Source organism: Pangasianodon hypophthalmus, chromosome 10 (genome assembly GCF_027358585.1).
Source record: "Pangasianodon hypophthalmus isolate fPanHyp1 chromosome 10, fPanHyp1.pri, whole genome shotgun sequence".
NCBI lineage: Eukaryota > Metazoa > Chordata > Actinopteri > Siluriformes > Pangasiidae > Pangasianodon > Pangasianodon hypophthalmus.
The window spans coordinates 17,231,732-17,254,506 of NC_069719.1; the positions used below are offsets into that span (position 1 = coordinate 17,231,732).

The 22,775-nt window shown below is 38.9% G+C and overlaps 1 protein-coding gene across 3 annotated transcripts in view; it reads left to right on the top strand.

Moving 5' to 3' along the window:
• The first annotated feature begins 1,612 nt into the window (after window positions 1–1,612).
• dnmt3ab (DNA (cytosine-5-)-methyltransferase 3 alpha b) overlaps window positions 1,613–22,775 on the top strand; it is a 51,278-nt gene continuing 30,115 nt past the window's right edge. Inside the window, exons 1-6 of one of the 3 annotated variants that reach the window (XM_026934546.3) lie at window positions 1,613–1,766; window positions 3,147–3,325; window positions 6,002–6,109; window positions 14,185–14,518; window positions 21,408–21,454; window positions 22,013–22,159. In XM_026934546.3, coding sequence (XP_026790347.1) covers window positions 3,254–3,325; window positions 6,002–6,109; window positions 14,185–14,518; window positions 21,408–21,454; window positions 22,013–22,159 — 708 coding nt within the window. In that variant the 5' untranslated portion in view covers window positions 1,613–1,766; window positions 3,147–3,253. The remainder of the gene's footprint in view (window positions 1,767–3,146; window positions 3,326–6,001; window positions 6,110–14,184; window positions 14,519–21,407; window positions 21,455–22,012; window positions 22,160–22,775) is intronic. The other 2 variants (XM_034307930.2, XM_053237561.1) reach the window with 2 other exon arrangements.

Genomic DNA, 22,775 nt, shown 5'->3' on the forward strand with positions numbered 1-22,775 from the left:
CGTTATTCTAGATTGCACTGATAAATAAACTATTTTAACAGCGTCTGATGAAATATATATATATATATATATATATATATATATATATATATATATATATACATATATATATATATATATATTTTTTTTTTTTTCAGTATTGAGACAATGTTACCAGTTATCTGAAGGCCAGACCAGTTACCAGTGACATATGAGTTGTTACTGTCATATGTGAGTCGTATGCTGATGTCAGTTAAATCTGTAAAATCCCAGAACTCCTCATCTTCTTCAGTACCTGCTTTATCCTGGTCAGGTTTTCAGTGGATCTGGAGCCTATTCCAGCAACATTGTGTGTGAGGCATGAATACACCCTGGATGGAACACCTGTCCATCACAGGGCACCAAGAACAGACATTCACACCTAGGTAAATTATCATAGCCAGTCCACCTACCAGAACGTTTAGGAGGAAACTGGAGAAACCACATAGACAGTAACCCTAACTCAGGCTCAAACCAGGGTCCCTGGAGATCTGAGGCGTCAGTGCTACCAACTGCACCCTTGGTGCTGGTTATTACAGTATCTACGTTTACCTGCACATCAAATTTTGTTTAAGGTCTGTATTCAGGTTGCAGCCATATTCCGAATATGTTGTTTTTATGCGTACAGCCGTTGGAATATTCCCGTATACATGGTTGTTGTAAGTAGGCCGATCTACACATGCTCTTTTCCTTTCCCACTGTTATTTCTCGGGAGATTCAAGGTATTGCTACTGGTTAGAGAGTATGCTCAGTTATTACTTTTATTACTACTTATTCACACTAATTTAATTAGGACTGTAACACTTCTCTCCATCTAAAATGCCCAACAACACCACCTCAAAATGGAAAGGGTTGGGTAAGCATCTGTTAAGCTAAGCATCTGTTAGCACCCACAATTCCTTGCGGTCTGAGCCTGTGCATATTTCTCCTTTCAATGGATTTTCTGAATAAGGGGTTTACATGCAACAGAGTTTCAATTAAACAGGCATATTCCAGCGGTGGGAATCAGAATTTGGGGAATCAGAATATTAAACTTAATCTGAATCGGACAATCGGATTGCGGCGTTTACATGACTCAATAGTAATTAGAATATTGCCAAATTCTGATCAATATGGGAATACTGATGTGCGTGTAAACACAGCTGCTTTTATTAAGGCATCTGGCTATGGATGTGTTACTACAAGGTCTGGCTTTTGTGTTAGCATCTTGGCTTGGTGTGATGTTGGTTAAGATATGCTAATGAAACCAGACTGAGGATTCAGTTGTCTTTAGAGAACACTATTTACTGTGTCTTGCTGAAGTTTAGAGGACTTCTATTAGCATCAAAAGTAGAGTAGTGTGTCTTGACCTTGACACACCTTGTTTTTTTGTAAACTGATCCCACTGGAATAGCTTAGCCATGACAAATAAGTAAACTATCATGTGAATAGTCTACCTACATAGGTAAAAAAAAAAGATTCTAGTTCTATCAGACATTAAATGAATTAGATGTAAAAGGCACGTGAAGTGACTGGGTTAAAAATGAAATGTCAGTGATGGTAGAAGTAAGAAGTAAGAAGTAGACTCGCAGTAGGACCACGCGTCGCGCCCGAAGCAGGCCGGCCCTCTGCAGTGCGCGCGAGGCCGCGGGAGAAGTGCTGGCCGGCCGGGGAGGCGGAGGACGGGGAGAGGAGCGCGAGGAGGATCCGGGAGTCCGCGGCAACAAAACAGAAAAAGGGCTCAGGCCTGGGACTTGGCAAAAAAACGGGTAATTAATGTTGTGCTCCGCTTTCATAACACCCTGCCCCTTCGTCAAAAACCGCCTTCGTGCAGTCGGCTATTCAGGAGGAAAGTGGTAGCCGTGTAAAGCGAGCGCGATGTCGGAGAGAGACGGCAAGGCGCTTTCCCCCTCTGCTTCTGCAGATGTGAGATTCAGACGTTGCGCTTTATGCACTTGAACTTGAGCCGATTTTCTAGCTGGCAGATACATGTGAGCACAAACGGGTCGGGCCTTTCTTTTTTCTTTTTCTTTTTTTTTTAAATTTTATTTATTTATTTATTTTTTAAACAGAGTTTCAATTCGAAATCCGAATTCCTTGGTGGATAAAAGTGGCTTTTAGTGCTTTCTCGAATGGCCAGGGCAGGTGACCGGCGCACACACGCTTCCGCTGCCTCGGCCACAAACACGACTCATCGATCCGAGCCTACTGATTTCCATAGAGCTGTGACCTGGACAAACCGTTCCAGAGCAAAAAACCCCAAACGAGCTGTTATTATTGTTTCAGGGATATGATATATCATTTCCAGGTGAAATTAAAACCTGCTTTATTGACCTCAAAACCTAATGCTTGTGTATCTTGAAAAGAATTGTGTCGTGCACTGTCATTGTGTTAGGCTACAAAATCCCATTTAACAAAGCAGAGCACAACATTTACACAGCTCCACAACTTCTGGGAGTAAAATGGCGTTGTAGGCAGTACCACAACCTATATGCAATTCATAGGTCTTTCCTGGAGAGGGTATATGATAGGCAGCCCTGAGCTGGGCAGAGAAAAGCCCACCCAGCACACACATGTGCCTTTTGTGTAGTGCTGATCTGTGATTCAGATATCACCTGTATGCATGCACTGTGGGGAATCAATATTTTATAACCTTGTTAGCACATCTCTGGGAATCTGCCTTCATACTTCAGGACAGAATAGAGAAAATAAGGGTCGGGATGTCTAGACACAGGTTGTGGGAAGTGCACTTGAGGGTGACTTGTTGCCTCTTTGATTTATTGTACCTTGTCAGGCTTTGGACATTATACTGTGTCAGGAAGATGAGAAGATGTGGTCTAGATGTATTTATCACATGCTTTGTAACCGAAACAAATTTCTATGATTGGATAAGGACACCGGAATAAGATTGGGCAAATGAGATTAGGGCAGTAGGACATGCTATATTTGGAACTGTAAAATACACTACAGTATATTTTAACTAAGATTGCTTACACTGTAGGAATTCTGGAGTCAGTGGGATTTGGTTTTGCTTCACAGACGAGTCCTTTGTCTTATACTTGAAGTATTTCTGTTACAGCATGATCCGAAGAGCGCATTTTATAAAGTGTCTATGTGAAATAAGTGACATATGCTGTTTTATTTTGCAGGAAACCAAACAAGGGAGGATCACTGAAACTTTTTTTTTTTTGCTTTTTTTTTTTGTTTTGACCTTTTTATCACTTTTGTACTGTATTGGAAAGTGATTCGTTTGGTGATGCCATCCAACACGGTCACCACCACCGCTGCTTTCAAAAGCTCTGACTTCACCAGTGGGGGAAATCGCATGGTAAGAGTGTGTGCTCTTTGTAGCAGTCAGGCATTTGGTGTAAATAATGTCCGTAATGACTACTTGAGGTGAAAATTTGAATAAGACCGAGTCAACCACTGCAATTTCATTTCATTTCATCACACCACTGATATTGGTCCTGAATGTAATACTCATACTTACTATTTAATACTGGGTATGACCTTTATACATAGTATTAATAGAAAGTATGATTTAATAAATATGCACTCTATTTAGTAAATATGCACTGTATTTAAATAAGAATAAAATGCTGCCTCAGGTATTGGTTCTAATACTGAGAAAAAAAAAATATCAAAAGACACCATAGACCTACTAGTGACAAGCGGTGCATAGAATCTCACTCACACTATTTTGAGATATTATCAGTGATGGAAAATGGCCAGATGTTAAGAGAATTTACTGTACAATTAAATCTAATTAGGGCATGTTTGACTGAGTGGTTTGCTCCACTACATTTCACCCTTTTCATATTTTTACCTGGTCCAGATGTTTCCACAACCAAACACAAGATGTTCTCTGCCAGTAGTTTTAAAGGCGGCTTGACATCATTCTCTTTTTATCGTATTTTAACATGAACAAAACTCCGTTCGTTTTGAACTGTGGGCTGAAATAATGATTGTGTACTGCCACAGGGGCTATTTGTATCATAATGTATCGTATTTAAACACCCATGCATTGTTATCCTCCTCGGCCCGGGAGATTTGTGTGGCTGTGTCATGCAAGTGTTTTGTGACGTGGGTGTTGGCTTGTGGATAGGAGGATGCCGTATGGCTGATTTATAGACGAATTCATTCTCTTCCTCTCCACCCGCGGAGCCGCGCGAGGCTCACTGTAGCCCTGTTGCCTGGCAACAAGGCTCGCCTTAAATAACTGGCCATTTGCCAGAAATAGAGCAAAGCTATTGACAATGTTGGTGAGTTCACCACAGGCAACGCCAAGTTTCCAAAACCTCACTTTGTATTTTTTTTTAATTAAAATTATTTTGTTGGCTTAGAGATGTTGTGGGAGACAATCAGATAGATCACCTAATTTTTGTGAGCACTCGAGCATTAGTAGTAATAGTGTAGTAATAATGTATTGTTGTGTAACAGTCATTGGGCTACTGGGTTATTGCTTTATATATATATATATTTGAATGAATTATATCATCATATATTGAATATACATAATTGAAAGTAAATTAGGCATAAGTAGGGATTGGCAGTCATTGCCCACTCCGGACCTTCGGTCATGGTGGACAGGTTCAGTATCCCTATTAACATGATTTAGGCATTGCTATTCAGTCAAATCTAGTGTCGTGACAACCTTCAGATCGTCTTTTCTTGCCTGTACACCCTAGGGTGCTTGGCTGGCAGGGAGACTGGGTGTTGGCGGGGGGACACAGTTGTTCCAGACAAAGAGGAATGGGAAGGAGGGAAGAGAAAGAGCTGCCAAATGTCTTTGTAACTGTGTCAAGTGGGAGCCGAGAGTGGTAGGTCAGCTCCGGGGCTATAGAATCCTCACTTCATAGTGCCTAAAAGGGAGGTGTCACTCAAGTGCCGGCTTTTCTCATTATCTAAATATCCTTGTCTGGACAAAAAGAAGAGTGTAAAGAGAAACCCATTCACCCCTGTTCATGTTGGGGTGTGTCTCTGGCTTTGGCAACCTCTGGCATGCACAGTTTATGGAAAGTGTGTCAGAGATAGCAATGGATATGATGGAGATGATGATGTCACGCCGTCCTGTCTTCCCAAGATGCCTTTAGAGGACGCAAACTGGCTTAACCGCCTGCATGCTCTTAGAGCACTACTGTACATTTATATCCATTAGAGCTATGATATGATATGATGTCGATATAGTGATATAATAAGATCATGATACACTTCATGATATGCTAAGTATTGAAGTTATCATCAGGTGTCAGTTTTTTTTTTTTTTATTACTTCTTTGTTACTCACTGTAAAAAAAAGTAACTGACTGGACATTACAAACTATTTTTGTACAATTATATAATTGCAAAATTGTATATTGTGGTATATCTTGGGTATCACGAGGATCTCTTTAAGTAATATGATTTTTTTTGCCTTACCTTATTATCTTATTGCATTAAGTGATATGATTTTTTTTGCCTTATCGCCCATCCCTAATATCAAAATATCAATCATATTTCCAACTTATTCACATAATTAATAATTATTCTCTGTTTGATACTTTTCTAAACAGTTTTTTTTAATATGACTTCATCTCAAGTATTGAAAACCGTTTACATGTTCTGGGTAGCAGGTGTGTGTGCAGTTGTGAGAGCAAATAAGAGTTAAAAGTGGTAGGGATTCATATCAGTCATTCAGCCCTTTTAATATATTTACTATTTTAATATATTACTTTCAGGTCAAAATGTCCTGAATATAATTTCTGTAATATAAATGTGGATGTTGAAAAAAATATTTGTACTGTTTCCTAGAGAAATTAAGCCAAAGGGAAAATGGTCATGTTTGAAAAATCATCTTTAGTGTCTTCCACTTTACTAAAAATTTTAAATGGGCCATTTTATTCCAAATTAACACATAATCAGTGTGAAAACAAGCAGATTACAAGACAGAAACAGATGGAAACAGTGGGGAGTGGAGGTGTGGTGTGATTCATTTGTGACATGGAGGCTCTTTGTCATTTGGGCAGACTGACAGTGTGAGTCGGGAGAAGGAGCTGGCTGTGGCGGACAGGCCAGCGTTCAGCACTCCGGCCCGCAAAGTCGGACGGCCCAGCCGCAAACGCAGACACCTCCTCGTGAGTATGCTGCAGTCAGTGTATGGTTTAGCTCTGACACGCAATGTACTGTCTCACGACAGGATTCACTTTCAGGAAGAAAGCAGTAAAACAGGATACGCAGGAAGGTTTGTTGGAACACAAAATATAGAAGCTCACACCATTAACAGTCATGTTTTTAACATCAACATTGTCTCACGCTTGTTGATGAAAAAAAAGGTTCCTGAAATGAAAAGCAAACACGTTGACTTGAGACAAGTTGATTTTAAGATATTCATATGCATGCTTGTGTTCAGATATGTAACTATTTATGTAACACACCGTTTCAAGTGAAGATAAATAAGACATACATAATTAAGATGTATGAACAGCAGTAGTCGCTCTTTCTCGCTGCAGTTGCATAATTCATTAATATCCCCATTGATTGAGGTATTGGATTTAATCTGGGCGGTGTGTGTATGTGTTTACCTGACTGTTTATTGGCCTGCAAGGCTGAAGGCTAACTGGGACTCAGCTCATGTTGCCCTTCATGTGTGTTTAGACTGTCTTCAGTTCTAACCCCAACAGAGATCATGTCTGGGTCAAAGGGTCACCGAGGTTGTTGCATAACACTCATTCTTTCTCACAGGCTGAGAGTTGTCTCATTTATCTTCTCTTTTCACTCTCGCAATTTCTGTTTGCTTTTTTTTTTTTTTTAAACTCATTTCACTTTGCACATCCACTTTAGTTCTGCTCATATTTCCTTTTGTTTCTCAGGGTAAGTCTTTTTGACTGTCATTTACTCCATAGAGAGCCCACTCGAAAGTCAGCTAGTGTTTTTCACATGCACCCCCTTGCTAAACATCCTCTGCCATGGAGCCCGTTTTCCTGTGTTTGAAAATAATCCTAGCTGTTGCATAATTAATCTAGAGAGGGCATGTCAGAGCACATGGCGCTCAGCCACCCCACATCCGTCCCTCCCTCCCCCTGGGGCTTTCTGATTTTATTACCCCCAATATACCATCCCTTCAACAGGTAATTGTGGCAATAGTAGGGGAATTTCTGTTCACACTTTGGTGGACTGTCATATTTTCACGCTGCCTTTGACTCTCTGTGAAATATCTATGAAATGTAACCCTATATGAAGATGTCCCTTAGGGAAGTAATGAGAAAGGTGTTCTCCCTCTCACAAGATGTGCTCCACTTTTCATCCTGACCCAGTAATGGTATTGTTTTCTCACACTGCATGTGTGTGTGTGTGTGTGGTTTTTTTTCGAACACTATTTTTACACTTTAGTCTAGTGGCTGTTAAGACAGCCCCTTTCCTGCCCCTTCCTCTTTTGAAAAATGTCAGACTACACATGTGCAGGTTTTGTAGCTCATGTAGGAAAGGTGCTTTGTATAAAGCGTGCCATATATTTTCGCTTCAGTCAACATCTGTTCATTGCCCATGCGGCTCTGCATTTGATTTGTGTGTACTTAATGCCATGTTTATTGGTTGCAATTTGCCAGCTGTTTTATTATTTGTTAGAGCTGAGTAATGGTTCCTTTTTTCTGCTTTATGAGGCCGAGACTGAGAGTTGAGGAAAGTAAAACACGCGGAGCCCACTAGCTCCTTTCTGACAAACAGCCAACATTCCTCTCATACCTCCGCCTCTTTGTAACGTTGAGTGAAAAAAATGAAACAAATGGAAAGAATGCACCATAAAGCATATACAGTTTGAGCTGTGGTGGAAGTAGAAATGCCCCACTTTACTAAGTTTTACATGCCATACATCCTCCTCATCGAACAAGATTGTTTAAAATACAGTACATTCTGTATTATATACAGTACTGTGCAAAAGTATTATCATCTATAAAGAAATTCTGCAAAGAGAAGATGAGATGCTTTTAAAACTAATGAAGTGAGAGGTTCTTAAGATCGAAATTTGCTGTAAAGATTTATTACGTACACTGATGTGCAATTGTGGAAGGAAATTGGCTAGTACGTTGTTCTAATGATCATGTAAAACATGCCACAGTTATTCTGCAGTTTTTCGTTGTTTCACTTTTTTTTTAGCCATGATGATATGATATTCTTATCTAAAAAAAGTAGTCTATTACTTAATGTGTTGCTTTCCTTAAAAACATACAGATGTTTGAGGAAAAAAAACCTGCACTTTTTCACTGCCACATAAATCCAAGACATGTAAAGTAAATGAAATAATATTTGAAAAATGAGGCTGCCTATGTCTCAGCATTTCATCTTCCCAGATGAACAGCTGAGATCTGATTAAGTTCTCACACTCCAGAGAACAGCGAGAAACAACCAGTCCAGCAGTGGCTCGAGACGTTCTTTAGCATGAGACATAAAATGGCTGTGTTCTGTGTCTGCCTTCTTTGATTTCCTCTTCACGAGAACGGCTTTGACACTCAGAGCCAGTGAGGCGAAGCAGCAGCTGCGAGTATGAAGAGCAACGCCACTGTCAGACTGGCAGAGCCGTTCTCCTGAGGCCTTAAATCTGTCCTCCTTGATTTCAACAGTTTCTCATATCAATCTTTTACTACTCTTGAGGGCTTCTAAAGCAGGTGGTTGGATCTGTGGGCTGATATGTCTTTGTGTGAGGAGATTAATAAGCCGGCGTACGGGATATGTTGTCATAAAGCATTGGGGCTTTGTGCTGGCGTCTTGGGTGACTTGACATTGTTTTCATATGCTGGGAACCGTGTCCAGTAAGTGATACATGCATAATGAGAACCATCATTGTATGGAATGATGTGGTTCTCATGCTGTGGCCTCTCAAACAAAGGCTACTACTTAAAAGTATTGAAAGGAAAGTATTTCAGAATGATAATGTCTATTGTAAGGAAAGCATTTATTCAAAATAAGACAGAGTAAATGTTGTAGGTATTTACAGTGGGTTTTTGAGATTCTTATGAAGACAATATTATCAACTGAGCACAGTATTAGCCTTCAGCCCTAACCACTCTGTACCCTCCCCCAACGCAAAGCATCTGGGCTGGTGGGGTTTTTAGGAAAAAAAAAAAAAGATCACTGCTGAAAGTGTTTATGCCTAGCTGCAAATGCTCCCCCATTTCGCCCTCAGGTTCTTTCATACTCTATTTCTTCTCTTGCATGCAGGGCAGGACCGTTTCGAACATTTCCCCCTCATGATTTAGAACGGTTAATGGCAAAACAAACATGTGTGTGACTTGATATTTTCATACATTAAGCTCATTTCAAAATTGTCTTCCTAGTATTAACTGGCACATCTGATACATTTTATGCTGCATTGTGCCACCGATAGCAACCTGAGAGACTAAACATGTGTATCCATAAGTGTGCTTGAATCCTTTGATTCACAAATTGAAATTTGTGTTTATTTAAGCCATGATTTAAAGGAGACATTTATATAGTACATCAACATCAGTGCCTATTGTTTGCCTTTTGTCAACCCTCAAGTGTGCCTCTTATGGTTAGACAGCAACAGGATGAAAGTAATGTCTGGTTACCAAGAATGTACAGAGAGGAAACTACAGGAAGGATTGTGACATGCTAAAGATAGAAGGTAACAACAGTAGAGGTGCATTATATTCAGTATCTAAAAAATATAGTTCAGTTTTCAGCAAGCTTAAGCTGTCTGTGGTTTCTGTCAGGTGGGTTTGTTTGCACATGCAAAAACCATATTCAAATTTATTAAATGTCACACTTTCTTCTAAAACATTCTCAGTAAAGCTATATAACATAGAGCTGGGCAACATGATGATATAACAACAATATTGTGATATTGTAGCACAGTACACTTTTCTGATTGCATTTTCAAACCACTGTTTTGGAAGCTCTGATTGGAAGCAGCTGATTTGCTATTGAAGTTTTTCACTTTAAAATTGCCTTAAAAGAATTTTAATTAGTTAGTTGTAGTTAAAATGTTAGTTTTAGTAGAAATTAAATAAGAATATCATAAAACACAGTTTGTCATAGTTTTTCTTTAAGGCAACACTGTTTGTCATAAAACACAGTTTGTCATAGTTTTTCTTTAAGGCAACACTGTTTTTTTTAGCAGTCCTGTATATCGTGATACATATCACATATCTTCAAGTATTGTGATATGATAATTTTGTCATATCACCCACCCCTAATATAAAATGAATGGTTTTAAACTAGTTGTGATGTTTTTTTTTTTTTTTTTTTACACTTTTAAAGAGATATATTACAGATACATTTGGGTTGTCATCTGGTGTACCAAGCAAAGCATTTCATCAGACCAAACCATGTATGTGAAATACTGTAACCAGGCCAATCAACATAAGAAAAAAAAAAAGGTAGTTCAGCGACTCTAGTTTTCAAAAGTGCAGCTTCTGTAGCAGGTCCTCTGTTGCAGCTTTATCCAATCCCATGCATTTATGTCAATTATTTAACTGAAGGCAGCTCATCGGATCAGAAACTACATACAGGGCTAGAGATATTAGCTCAGGAGAGTTTTCAAAGAATGTCAGAATTTTATTTATACTCTCTGGGTTGATTTATGAACTGAGAACATTGCTTGTGTGAAAACATTGTTGAGGAAAGAGAATGTTTAAAGGTGAGTGGACGAAGACATAGCATGTGTGTTAATTCCCCTTGTGTCAAATTAAAAACAGATGAGTCCATGGCACAAGTCAAAACTCATAATGTGAAGCACCACTTCAAAGCGAAAACATAACCACTTTGAATCGCTTTATTTATAGGAATAAACAAATTGTTACCGGTTAAGCATTAAAAGTTGATTGTTGTCGCCATTCAGTCAGAATTTTATGTAACTGGATCTTTACAAATTTTAGTTGAATGAATAATGCATGACATACAGTGGATATAAAAGGCCTACACACTGTTAAAATTGCTTGTATTTGTGATGTGAAAAATGAAACCAAGATAAATCATGTCAGCTTTTTTTCCACCTTTAATGTGATATACCACCAAAACTGAAGTGAAAAACATATGCAAACATTTCTGAAAAAAGAGAAAAAATTACAATAACCTGGTTGCATAAGTGTGCACACTCTTTATCTAATACTTTGTTAAAGCTCCTTTTGGTTGTAATGCAACACTCAGTTTTTTTAGGTAAGAATCTGTTCACTTAGAACATATTGAACTGGCAATTTTATTCCACGCTTCGGACTAATTCAGAGCACGCTCATATGTCCCATTATAAAAGGGTGTGCACACGTGCAACCAGGTTATTGTGGACACCTGACCGTCATACCTATATGGGCCTTCCCCAAGGTGGTGCCACAAAATTACAAGCAGACAATTGTCTGCAAATCTTTGTATGCTGTAGCATTAAGATTTCCCTTCAGTGGAACCAAAGGGACCAAACCTGTTCCAGCATGACAATGCCCCTGTGCACAAAGTGAGGTCTATAAAGACACGGTATTCCAAGGTTGGAGTGGAAGAACTTGTGTGGCCTGCACAGAGCCCTGCCCTCAACCCCACTGAACACCTTTGGGATAAACCGGAACGCTGACTGCACACTAGGTCACTGCTTAACTGCTTAACATCAGTGTCCGACATTACTAATGATCTTGTGGCTGAATGGGCACAAATCCCCAAAGCCACAATCCAAATCACAGTCTAGTGGAAAGCCTTTTCCAGAAGAGTGAACCCTGTTAAAGCAGCAAAGGGACGGGGCTAAATCTGGAATGGGATGTTCAGCAAACACACATGAGTGTCATGGTCAGGTGTCCCCATACTTTTGGCCAGAGTGTAAGTTTTTTTCACACAGGATCATATGTATAACAGCTGAATACAGGACAGCACTAAGCACAGATATATGTAAAAAATACATTTATTCTGTAGGTATAAAGTACCTCCTATGTTACCAAGTAAGAGGCAGTGATGGAAAGAGTACAAAACACACTGACTTGAGTAAAAGTGCTGCTACTGTAGTAATAATTCCCTTGAAAGTAAAAGTAGTGATCACGGAAATTCCAAGTTAATCATCTAGTGAAAAATTGCTTGAGTAATTACTTACAAATGACACAACTAATCTAAACATGTTCTATGTCTGAGGAGTGCATTTTTGAACAGTTATGATAACTAACCAAGTGAGCTATGCTGAAGTGAAGACTATCTCAATGATCAATGGTATGTAAAGAAAGACGTTAGCTGGCTAGCTAACTTAGCCAGATGCTGTTGGGGTTTCAGTAGCTTGCTAGTTTCTTTAGCTATCTAGCTAGCTCAGGTTATTTCAAACATATTTCTAGCTCTATAGTTAGCTGTCTAGCAAAGATGCCCCTTACACACTATCCTGAGCATTACCTATAGGCTGTAGCAGCACTTAGATATATTTTACTCAGCAGGCAATTGACACAGGTTTTGACTCACATAGTTTGCAGATCATTATCTTGCAGTTTCCTCTGAAGCATCTGAAACTGAAAATGCCTGATAAATTGGGCCAGGGATTGCTCATCTGCCTCCACTATCTCAGACATTGCTGCTGTTGAATAAGCATCTTGTGCTTGAAGTATAGCCTTTCGTCAGGAAACTGCTTTATTTTGACTGGGTCTCGAAATTGAATTATTTAAAATTTTCACCTACCGTCTTTTATTTTGTGTACAGGCTTATGAGGTTAAATGCGTTTCTTTTACTTGTGTAATGGTGATCAAAAATAAATGAAACAAAGTTGAATATTTTATTAAAAAAAGATCAAGTAAATTTAATTATACTCAAAAAAAAAAAAAAAAAAAAAAAAAAAAAAAAACATTACAGTGAACCATGTACTGAGCGTACATGTGTTTCATTACTTTCCAACCCTGGTAAGAAGTCATTTATACCTGCTGCTTTATTGCCTAGTGTGTTGATGATAAAGCAGTAATAATTGTGTTTTAGGATACATCAACGAGGATGTCTTTATTATGTATGTCACTATTTATATGTACTCACCTGCATACTAATTAAAAGCAAGTGTAGAGGTTTCGTTGTTGGAATGGATTTCCTCCTATCTGCAAGCTGAGCAGTCATCCTTATTACTGGAAAGTTAATTTATATTAATTACACTAAGATGCTGCTCTTGCAGACTAATTCAGACTAAGAACTAACTTGAATTTATATGGATATTGACAACACCTGGTTTAAATACAGGTTTGTATAAGAAAGCGCTAACACTTTATAAGATGTCTGAGGTTTTACTTCATACTGAACTGATCAGGAACATGTTTTTTGATGAACTAGGTTCATCATTGTTAGTACCTTCCTCCTCCTTATCCACAGCTTGTATCCCATCACTATGATAGATCTTAACCCCTTAAACTCCCACGATCTGTCATTCTGTATTCTTGTGTATACATAGTTTTCTTTTTGGTTTCATTGTATTTACTGCATAATCTGTAGTAGTTACTGAATATGCTTTAAGATGAATCCTTGAGCAATAAGTTGAGAGTTTAAAGCATCCATTTATGGTGTATATGCAACATTAGTCAAAGTCAACTTTATTGTCAATTCTGCCCCATGTTCAGCACATACAGAGAATTGAAATTATGTTACTCTCAGACCCTAGGTGCATACAGATAACACACACACACACAAAAAAAAGGATGTAAAAATACAAATGGAAATGCAAATGGATACATATAAATAGAGTATAAATTATAAATAGAGTATATTATTATAAAATATTAATGAAACTAACAGAAACTAACTGAAATACATTTTCTATGTTTACATACACCAGTGTTAGGGTATAGAATTGTACTTTTAGCTTTCAATTTTAACAGAAATATGTGCAATTACTAATTGTGAGATATTTTGGGTTTTGCCTTTCTTTTAATAGTACATGTCATATGCAAAGCATGAATGTAAAGCTTATTTAAATGAAATATTTTGGTTATAAATAGTTTAAAATGTTTAAAATCATATTACATTAAATTGCAATTTATGCAATTGTTTATTTAAAAATTGTTGTTAATTACATATTACATATATTTATCAAGTGCAGTAGTTTTTGTTTGCAAAGATTATAAAAATCTTCATATAGTCTTCGATATCTGAAGAGAAAGCATCTTAATTTAACGTCGTATACTTTCAGTATATTAAGACTGTGCTCCTTTGTAGTATTTAATTTTTTTGGCTCGAATGTTAATACTGTCATTTCCTGTTGCAGGTGGAGAGTTGTGGATCACTGACAGAGCTAGTGGGTGTGTCCCCGAATCACAGAGGAACGGGAATCCAGTCCTGTTCACAGCTTCAGGTTCATAATGGGGATGTAGGAGAGAGGCATGGCAACAGATCCTCCGAAGGCTCTCGCCCCACACAGGAGCAGAATGCGCTGGAAAACGGCCTCCCTCGCCAGGCTGCCTGCAGCATGAGCCCTTCCCTGGAGAACGGATTTGTTGTTGCCCAGGACAAGTGCGACTCCGAGAAGGACAAAGAAGAGACGCTGCCAATTCGATCTTGCACGAAACGAGGAAGACGGAAACTGGAGCGACCGACTAAATGTGAGTTACGCTTAAGCAATAGCTGCCTGCTCTTTGAGTCAGTGAGTACTCCTGGGCTGAGGGCCACAGAGTGTGTGTCATCATCCTCGTACAGTCTTCAGCCTTTAGTGATGAATGGAGAGGTGTCGTAAAATAGCACTCCTCTAGCATTCTTTGGCTGTGGTAGTGCATTGGAAATTTGGCAGCTGTGGTTTCCCAGGATGGGTCATTATTCATTTACATGTAAGTATTAATTGGGAAAAATGTAAGACTACTTTCTCAAAGATAGCACACTCAATAAAAACAGTAACACTCAAAAAAGACAGTAATGTGCAAAAGTCTTTGGATAGTCAAATGCAAAAGAACATTAATTAAAAGTAACAATAATTTCTTTCATTAAGCAAAAATGCTGTTGATATTTTGTAGGACGACTAGAAGAGGTCAAGTTTGATTTCCAAACTTCTGCTTAAGGCTGTGCATTAAATTCCATCACAAGTAATTTAGTTTAATAGCTCAATCACATGCCCTGTTGGTGGGATGTAGCAAGTGCATGACTGTATTAGGTGGTAATTACAAATACTGGAGAGACATCATAGTTTTGTATCCATCAAATCCATTAGAAATGGCTTGGGAGAGCAAAATCCTAACAGATTTTTATTCATTTTACTGTGCTTTTGGGAAACATTTCTTTCATCTCAATAAGGACCTCCCAAACACACTGCAAACACAAACGCTTAGATTATTATTCAGTTATTCATCTTAAACCATATTATTCAGTAACTACCATAAATTATTCAGTAAGAACAGTGAAACTAAACAGGATAATTATGTTACCAGTGCGATGGTGATGCAGAGAGATGATGTCTGTGAGGGTTGTGTGAAGACAAAACCATTTTTGCTTGCTTACAAGCTTGCATACTTTCCATGCTTTTATAACTGTCGATTGCTTACCAGTGCTGTTTAGGTGGCACAGTTAAAAATTTCATGACAGTTTTCTTGACTACAGGAAGAAGATCACCTGCTGTAAAGTGCTTTGGCTAGTTGTTGGAAATGCTTAAACAAATGATAGAACACAAAGGAGATGAAGAACTGCTTATGTTTTTCCAAAGAGAACGAGAAAGGAGAAATATCATGCAGGTGGTACGTGAGATCAGTAAATAAATCAGGGGTTGAGGGTGGTCAGTTTAGCGTGCTAGTGAAACCTGTGTGATGCTTCGAATGAATCGGCTTGGGCGAGCTTTATTGCTAATGGCCAGTCACAATCCGCTTGGTTGTGTAGCATGTCTCCAGAATTCACCCGGCTCCCATGTGCACAACAAAATGTCTGTTTGGTCTGCAATTACCTCATATTGTTCATGGAAGCCATCCAAAAGTCATCTCCACGCAAAGTATGCTGACGGCCTTAAGTCTGGACAAACACCCGGGTAGTGGGAGATTAAGGCTTAAGACCGGCTTGATGTCAGAGGTGACAGTAACAGTATTATCCGCCACCTTGACCTCTGTCATGAGAAAAGCTGAAGCTGATTGGGATCACACAGATAGGAAAAAAACAGCCAAGTGTTAGAGAAAATGCTTCAGGTTTGGAAATATCTGACACAAAACTGTCAACTGTGCATCCTACAGGAAGTCACAAAACTGCTTTTAAAACACAGGAAGTTCTTATATTTGTTATATTTGTTCTATTAAAATATTATTTTAATCATATATAGTATTATTACCAATGCAAATAAACAGTTCCAGTTTTACAGATTAAGAGCATGATTATATTTTCTCAGGTGGACTGAAGCTAAAAGATGATCCTGCTGTCAGTCAGACCTCCATGCCCTCAACTCTCGCTTTCTCTCTCTCACCATATTTCCTGGCCAGAGCAGGCTATGACCTTGATGAGAGCAGTAAATAAAGCCCAGGGAGACAGCTGTCTCCTGGCAACCTGCCCTGGGTGGGTGCAGTGCATGGAGAGACAGCAGTGCTGTGTTATGGCCCCTCTCTCGGCAGGGACTCTGCCAGGTGGATAGCACTCTGCCCAAGCCACTTACACAGTGCTCCCAAAACACAGTATGCACTCATTCACCCAGTGCACACACACACACCATATCCCAAATAGATATGATAGATATTTATGTCCTGGCCCTGCATCAGCCTTTTAACCCAGGCTATATATATATATATATATATATATATATATATATATATATATATATATATATATATATATATATATATATATATCGCCAAGTCCTGATCAACCATACTGAATAGCAGCCATCAAACACAGAGCAGTCATTAAATGCTATAGGGCTGAAATTGCATATTCACATTTCAACCAGAACTGGTGCAGGTAATAACAAATAACCAGACTTTTAAAAATTGCTCTTACACAACTGTGGAGAATCGAGCGGAATCAACCTGTATAATGTCCTGAGGTAGCACGACAGCAGAAGGCGAAAATGACAGCTAGAGTGTGTGCATGAGGTTTGGCTTGTCTTACTGTCAGTAGTGCTAGCTGTAATTCATCACAGGTTTATATTAATGTAGTTGTTTTAATATGTTTCTATAGTAACAACACATTCACATGGACTTGTATGACGGCTATATCTGTATAATTTATATAATATAAGGTAAATAATAAACATATTAAAAATGGACTTTTATTTACACCCCAGTCTCACAGAAAAAACGTTCGCATGCAACTTTTCTGCAACATCTTTTATACGTTGAATTTCAACATTCTGTCACAAGTATATGTTGCATAGCAACGTATCAAACTTTCATTTGGATGCTCTGTGTGCCACATATGTCAGGTTCAGCATCAGTGTATTTTAACCAAGCCAACCGCTATTTGAATAAGATCTATATGTTATAAAGACTTTTTTTAAAACTCATTTTTAAACATATGGAGCCCATTCATGTGTAAAGTTTGTGCTTTTCACAACATATGATTAGACTTACTGGACTCATGAAACTTCTCCTCCTCTCTGCAAACAGTTGGGCTTGCAGGTCACATGGGAATGCAGTATGCAACATGGTTTGCTATACATAGCCTACTGAATTATGCGTATTGAAAATGTCCTTCTATAATCCTTCTATGGATTGGATGATAAAAATAATCCATTTCAGCCATATGGAAGGCATGTTCAGCTTGTAGGACTGGATCACAACATCCTTCTGTGTGTTATTTCCTGTTTGCCGTACTCAGAAACACTGATACATTAATACTTTGAAGTCTGTCAAAAAATTAGCCTTTAATATCATATTATTCCAAGCATTTTCATGCTTCTAAACAGTGTGAAATGCAGACTACTCTAATGTACAGTTGAAAGATTCAGGAGTGTTTAATACAGTTTTTATGTCATTCATCTGGAAAGCAGAGGAAGGATCTCAGTTCAGTGCTTGGCACACTGAGATCTATACAGGCACGGTATATCAGCTACACTCATGAACTCACTGACCTCGGTAGTGGAAAGGACCCCTCCTCTGCCTCAGTAACCGGTTATGTAGTCATTTCTTCCCATTGTGAGAGAAAGTGTGTGAGTGGGTGAGAGAGAAGGAGAGATGATCGAGATGTCTGTTAGTATCTGGGTGCGAGTCAGTCCAGGAGACAAACCTGAATGTCTTTTGCTTCCATGTGGGTTTGATTCTGGGCCACTCAAGATAGCTAAATCTATCATTGGTACATAAAGAATAGCACGACTGGGAGTACCAGCGGACTGTTAAATGAATATTTGATGAACAGAAATGGTGTTATATCTAGGGGTGATCCAGTGGTTCTCATTCTGCTCATTCTGTTCTGTACATTTTCCCCTATTTTAACACTTCTGATTCAATTTCTCAGGCAGTTATCAAGTCATGAAGTAATTATGGAGACAGGTGTGTGAGTAAAGAAAACAAGCATGTGGAGGGCTAGGAGCGAGAGTCACTGCGTTAACCTGTGTTGTTACTGCGTTACATTAGGCAAGGCATCATGATTATTGCTGGATAGCTCGTTTTAAATATAGAATTTCGAATAAGTCATTATCTCTGTCTCCTTCTCTCTTTCTCTCTCTCGCTCTCCTTCTCTCTTTCTCTCTTACCCACACAGATAGATAGATAATAGATAGATAGATAAGACAATATATGAGACTACATACAAACAGGTGACAAATTAAAGGAAAAACCACCATAAAGCGTCTTACTAAGGTATTCGGCCGCCTCGAGTCATCAGAACAGCTTCAGTGAACCTCGGCACAGATCGTACAAGTGTGCGGAACTGTACTGGAGGGATGAAACACCGATCTTCCAAAAAGAGATTCAATCAGTATCAAATCTCTGATAGGTGTTCAAAGCAGGTTGAGATTCAGTGATCATTTTCATCAAACACTGATATCCACCATATCAATGAAACCACTCCAATCAAGATAGAAATGTTTCATCATAGGATAAATGCGATTAGTCAGAATATTGCAGTGACCCTTCCCTCTAAAGAGACAAGCAAACCCCAACTGTGCCAGTAAAATGCTCCCAAAGCATCTGCACTTCTATGTGTTTATGTGGCTTCACTCATATATTCAGCTTTTCTAATTAACGCTTTGTCTGTAATTAAGACTGAACGTTCTGTTTACTGATTACATATGTTTATATGGAAGTGTAAAATTGTTGACTCTAATGATTAATATCAAACACCTAAAATTAAGTCAATTATGTAATAATTGTGATATGCCTAGTATAGAAACTATGAAAAAAAATCTCCTCAAGGATGACTGGGTTTACAGCTTCTGAGGTTTATGATAAGCTAAATGTCTATACTCACACATATGTCAAATAGCAATTAGGGCAGTATAACAGTAGAACTTCTGCAAAGTGAACCTGGGAAAAGGGATTTGATATTTAGGTGTTAGGTTGGAGGTGTAAATTTAATGAGCTCCACTGAGGTTGGCTGTCCTTCACAGGTTTCCCATGCTCTTCTTACGACTATGTCTTATTGCTCATGAAACATGAATCATTGTAATAGCCCTGCTAGTGTTTCAGGTCACTAGAAATCGTAGCCTCTCGTTACCCCCTGCCTGTCCTTCTCATTCCAGGCAGAGCAAACCTGTTTAGGAGTGAACAATGTCCCTCCATAAACAAATACTTTAGGAGTGTAAATCAATTGCAAGGAAGAAGAATAATCACAGCTTGTGAGTTTTTATTTTTTTAAAAAGGTTGCATGGCTTTTTTGCATTTTGCAAGGCTCATAAAAACAGATGTGAGTAAAAATAGAAATTCTGCTCACATAAAGATATTTTAGCATTAAAACCAATATGTGCTTTGCTGAAACGTATTCATTTTCTGCTTAAAGAAGTGCATTTAGTGAGCTATTTGAAAATTTTCCATGACTATGGGAAAAAAAAAGTTTGAGATTTTTATCATTCATAACTCTGGTCTGAATTTCCAGAATTATGCTCATTTGATTTACGCTGTGAGTAACTTTAGATGAACATATCTGATGCTGGTTCAGCATTTCTCCCGGCAACATAATGCAAACAATGTCAAAGGCTTAAAATTTCCCAATCATTAGTTTGCAACAGACCTTGGTAGAATATAAAGGTTTTGCTTTTACGAGTCAGCTAGCTGCAGATGTCTTCAGCCCAAGCGGGTCTGTATGCTAGGAGTTAAGGTTAGTTTGCAGCAGGCCGTGGGGGTAGGGAGGGACAGGGCTAATAGCACGCAGCTGTGGAGCCTCAGCACGATGAGATGTAGGGTCAGGGGTGTGAGCAAAGCCAAAGTAAACCTGGCCTCCCTCCATACTCATCACCACTCTGGCTCACACTCCCTAACCTCCCGCTTCCTTCAGCCTCAACCACAACTTTCTGAGTCACACAGTTTCCTTGTCTCAGTCACTGAGACTATACCGTCTTCATCCAGGTAGCCTGACACTTCAGAATGCGCCAGGAGCTCCACAATGTTAATGACCCTCATTGCTCATTTGTCATTTGAGCCTACGTCTGGCACACACTCAGGTCTGTGGAGCTGCTGGGAGAGAGCTGGATGATATAGATCTGGATGCTTTCGTATGACCATAAGCTCACAAAAAGAGCATTATAATGGAAATACATGAAGTGGCACTTTATTCCGTAATGGGGATATTATTGAAATTGAATTTTTAAATCACTGCAATGCCATTACTTGCACATGACGAAACTGACTGTGCACTTCACAGGCTGAGTTAGCTCAAAAATGACTTTTCCACATGTTCTCAATGGAGCATTAAAATGCCAAAGCAACTCAAAGGTTACTGGGCAAGAATTTTGCTTACAGGCAGCAGAATATGAACTAGAGTAGCTGCTGTATGTACTGTAGCTTACAACACACACACGCACAGACGCACCGTGGGGCATTTCTGCTCAACGTCAAACAGTCAGGCAGCGCTGTTGTGTATAATTTTAAAGTGGTTTTTACATTTAAAGCGCACCTAAATCACATTTTAGCAATGTACATAATTTAAAAACACGTTACACTGGCACTGTTTCCACTTGTATAACAATCTTTGTATGACTATAAATAAAAAAAGGTATATAGCATCATAACCTTTGTCATTTTAGAATGACTATATACAGCAGTCTGTTAAAACAGTGTGGTAGTGTGTTACCCCTGGGTAATTTAGTAAATATAGATCAGTCTTATTATACAGACTATTGTCAACGTCTTCCTCCAACCCCCTGCTTTTTTTTTTTTTAATCTCCAATGCTCTTTTAACCAATAGTCATCCTCTAGTATTTCACTGTGCATGAGCAGAATACATACAAAGAGAGCGTTAATCTCTATATCCTTGTATAGAAGAGCTACTGGGAGACATTACATTGCCTAACAGATATCGATCTCCAGTTTGACAACGTCTGGATGGCCTGTCAAGATCTTTTGCGGTAATTATTTCTTCGGTTGTGTTTCTCTCTAGATGTTGAGCACCGGGAGGACGAGATCGGGGACTCTTCGAAGAATGAGGTATGGAATTCTCATGGTGTGGTCCATCCGTCCTCTTTCTCTGTGTGTATATTGTATACATGTACATTGTATACATATGTGTATGTATACAATATGTTCCACTACATTGTTTTTTTTTTCTAGTATGCTGTTTGCAGTGAAGAGGTTTCTAGTTGCATGATTACAAAAACAGTTACAAAGCTATTTTCCTGATATGGGGTAGTTGTGAAAGAAATGGTACCCTGATGGCTACTAGATTTGAAATATCAAATACACTTGGTCCTCCGGTTGAATGGAAAGTCCCGTTCCTCCGCAACGGTGGCTGGCTGAGGAGATATAGGAAGACAGGCCAACAAGTGTAGCCCCCTGTCTGAGTGCTCACACACTCTATATACTGTCCAGCTCTCTGGTCTTTCTCCTCCCCACACTCAAACCTCCAACAAGCAAATTCAGAAAACAAAAACACCAGCTTCCTTCCCTTTTTTTTTAATCGATAGCACAGAAAGATAAGGTGAGTGAATTAAACAAGCGGTTATTTTTTTTTCTTTTCTTTTTTTTTTTATTTGTCCCTTTAAACAGGGAGCTCGAGGCAGGCTACGTGGGGGAGTGGGCTGGGAAATCAGTCTGCGCCAGAGACCCATGCCCAGAGTAACCTTCCAGGCCGGTGACCCTTATTACATTAGCAAGAGGACCAGGGAGGAGTTGCTGGCGAAGTGGAAGATGGAGGTGAGTACCAGAGAGATAGGGAGGTAGAAACGCAGGACCCATTTGCATCGACGAGTGCTGATCCACAATCACATTTGCTTTAATCGTGTTGGTTGGGATTTGGGAAATGTAAAAGCTGATCTTAGGTCAGCACTGAAAGTCGGGCATGTTTGATAGAACCCAAGAGCTTGAGAGTGAGGGAAAAAACATACAAAAGCCAAGTGTATTTGATGACTCATCTGAAGGTACCATTTATTTCATGAGCAGTTTTACTGGATGTATGCTAAACCTAAAGACCTTCCCTTTTTTTAATGCATATTAGATTTGTGTAGTGATCGATACAAATTGCTGTATATCATACTCTGGATTGTTCTTGAATTCTTAAAGCAAAAGGTGTTGATTCATTTTCTGTAACAGCACAACATCGTCCTGTAGTCCTGTAGTAACAGCTTATTAGGGACGTTTCACATAATCTAAAGATAATAATAAACAGATCAAAAAAACTTGTTAAGTGAAGAAAAATGGATAGTTGTTGATGTGGTGAAGCTTTCTGTTAGGAGACATTTACTTAACATTTATGGAAGGAGTCTGAGTTGTCAGAGCTTTGTAAAGTCTTCAGAACAGAGGAGTTTGTGCT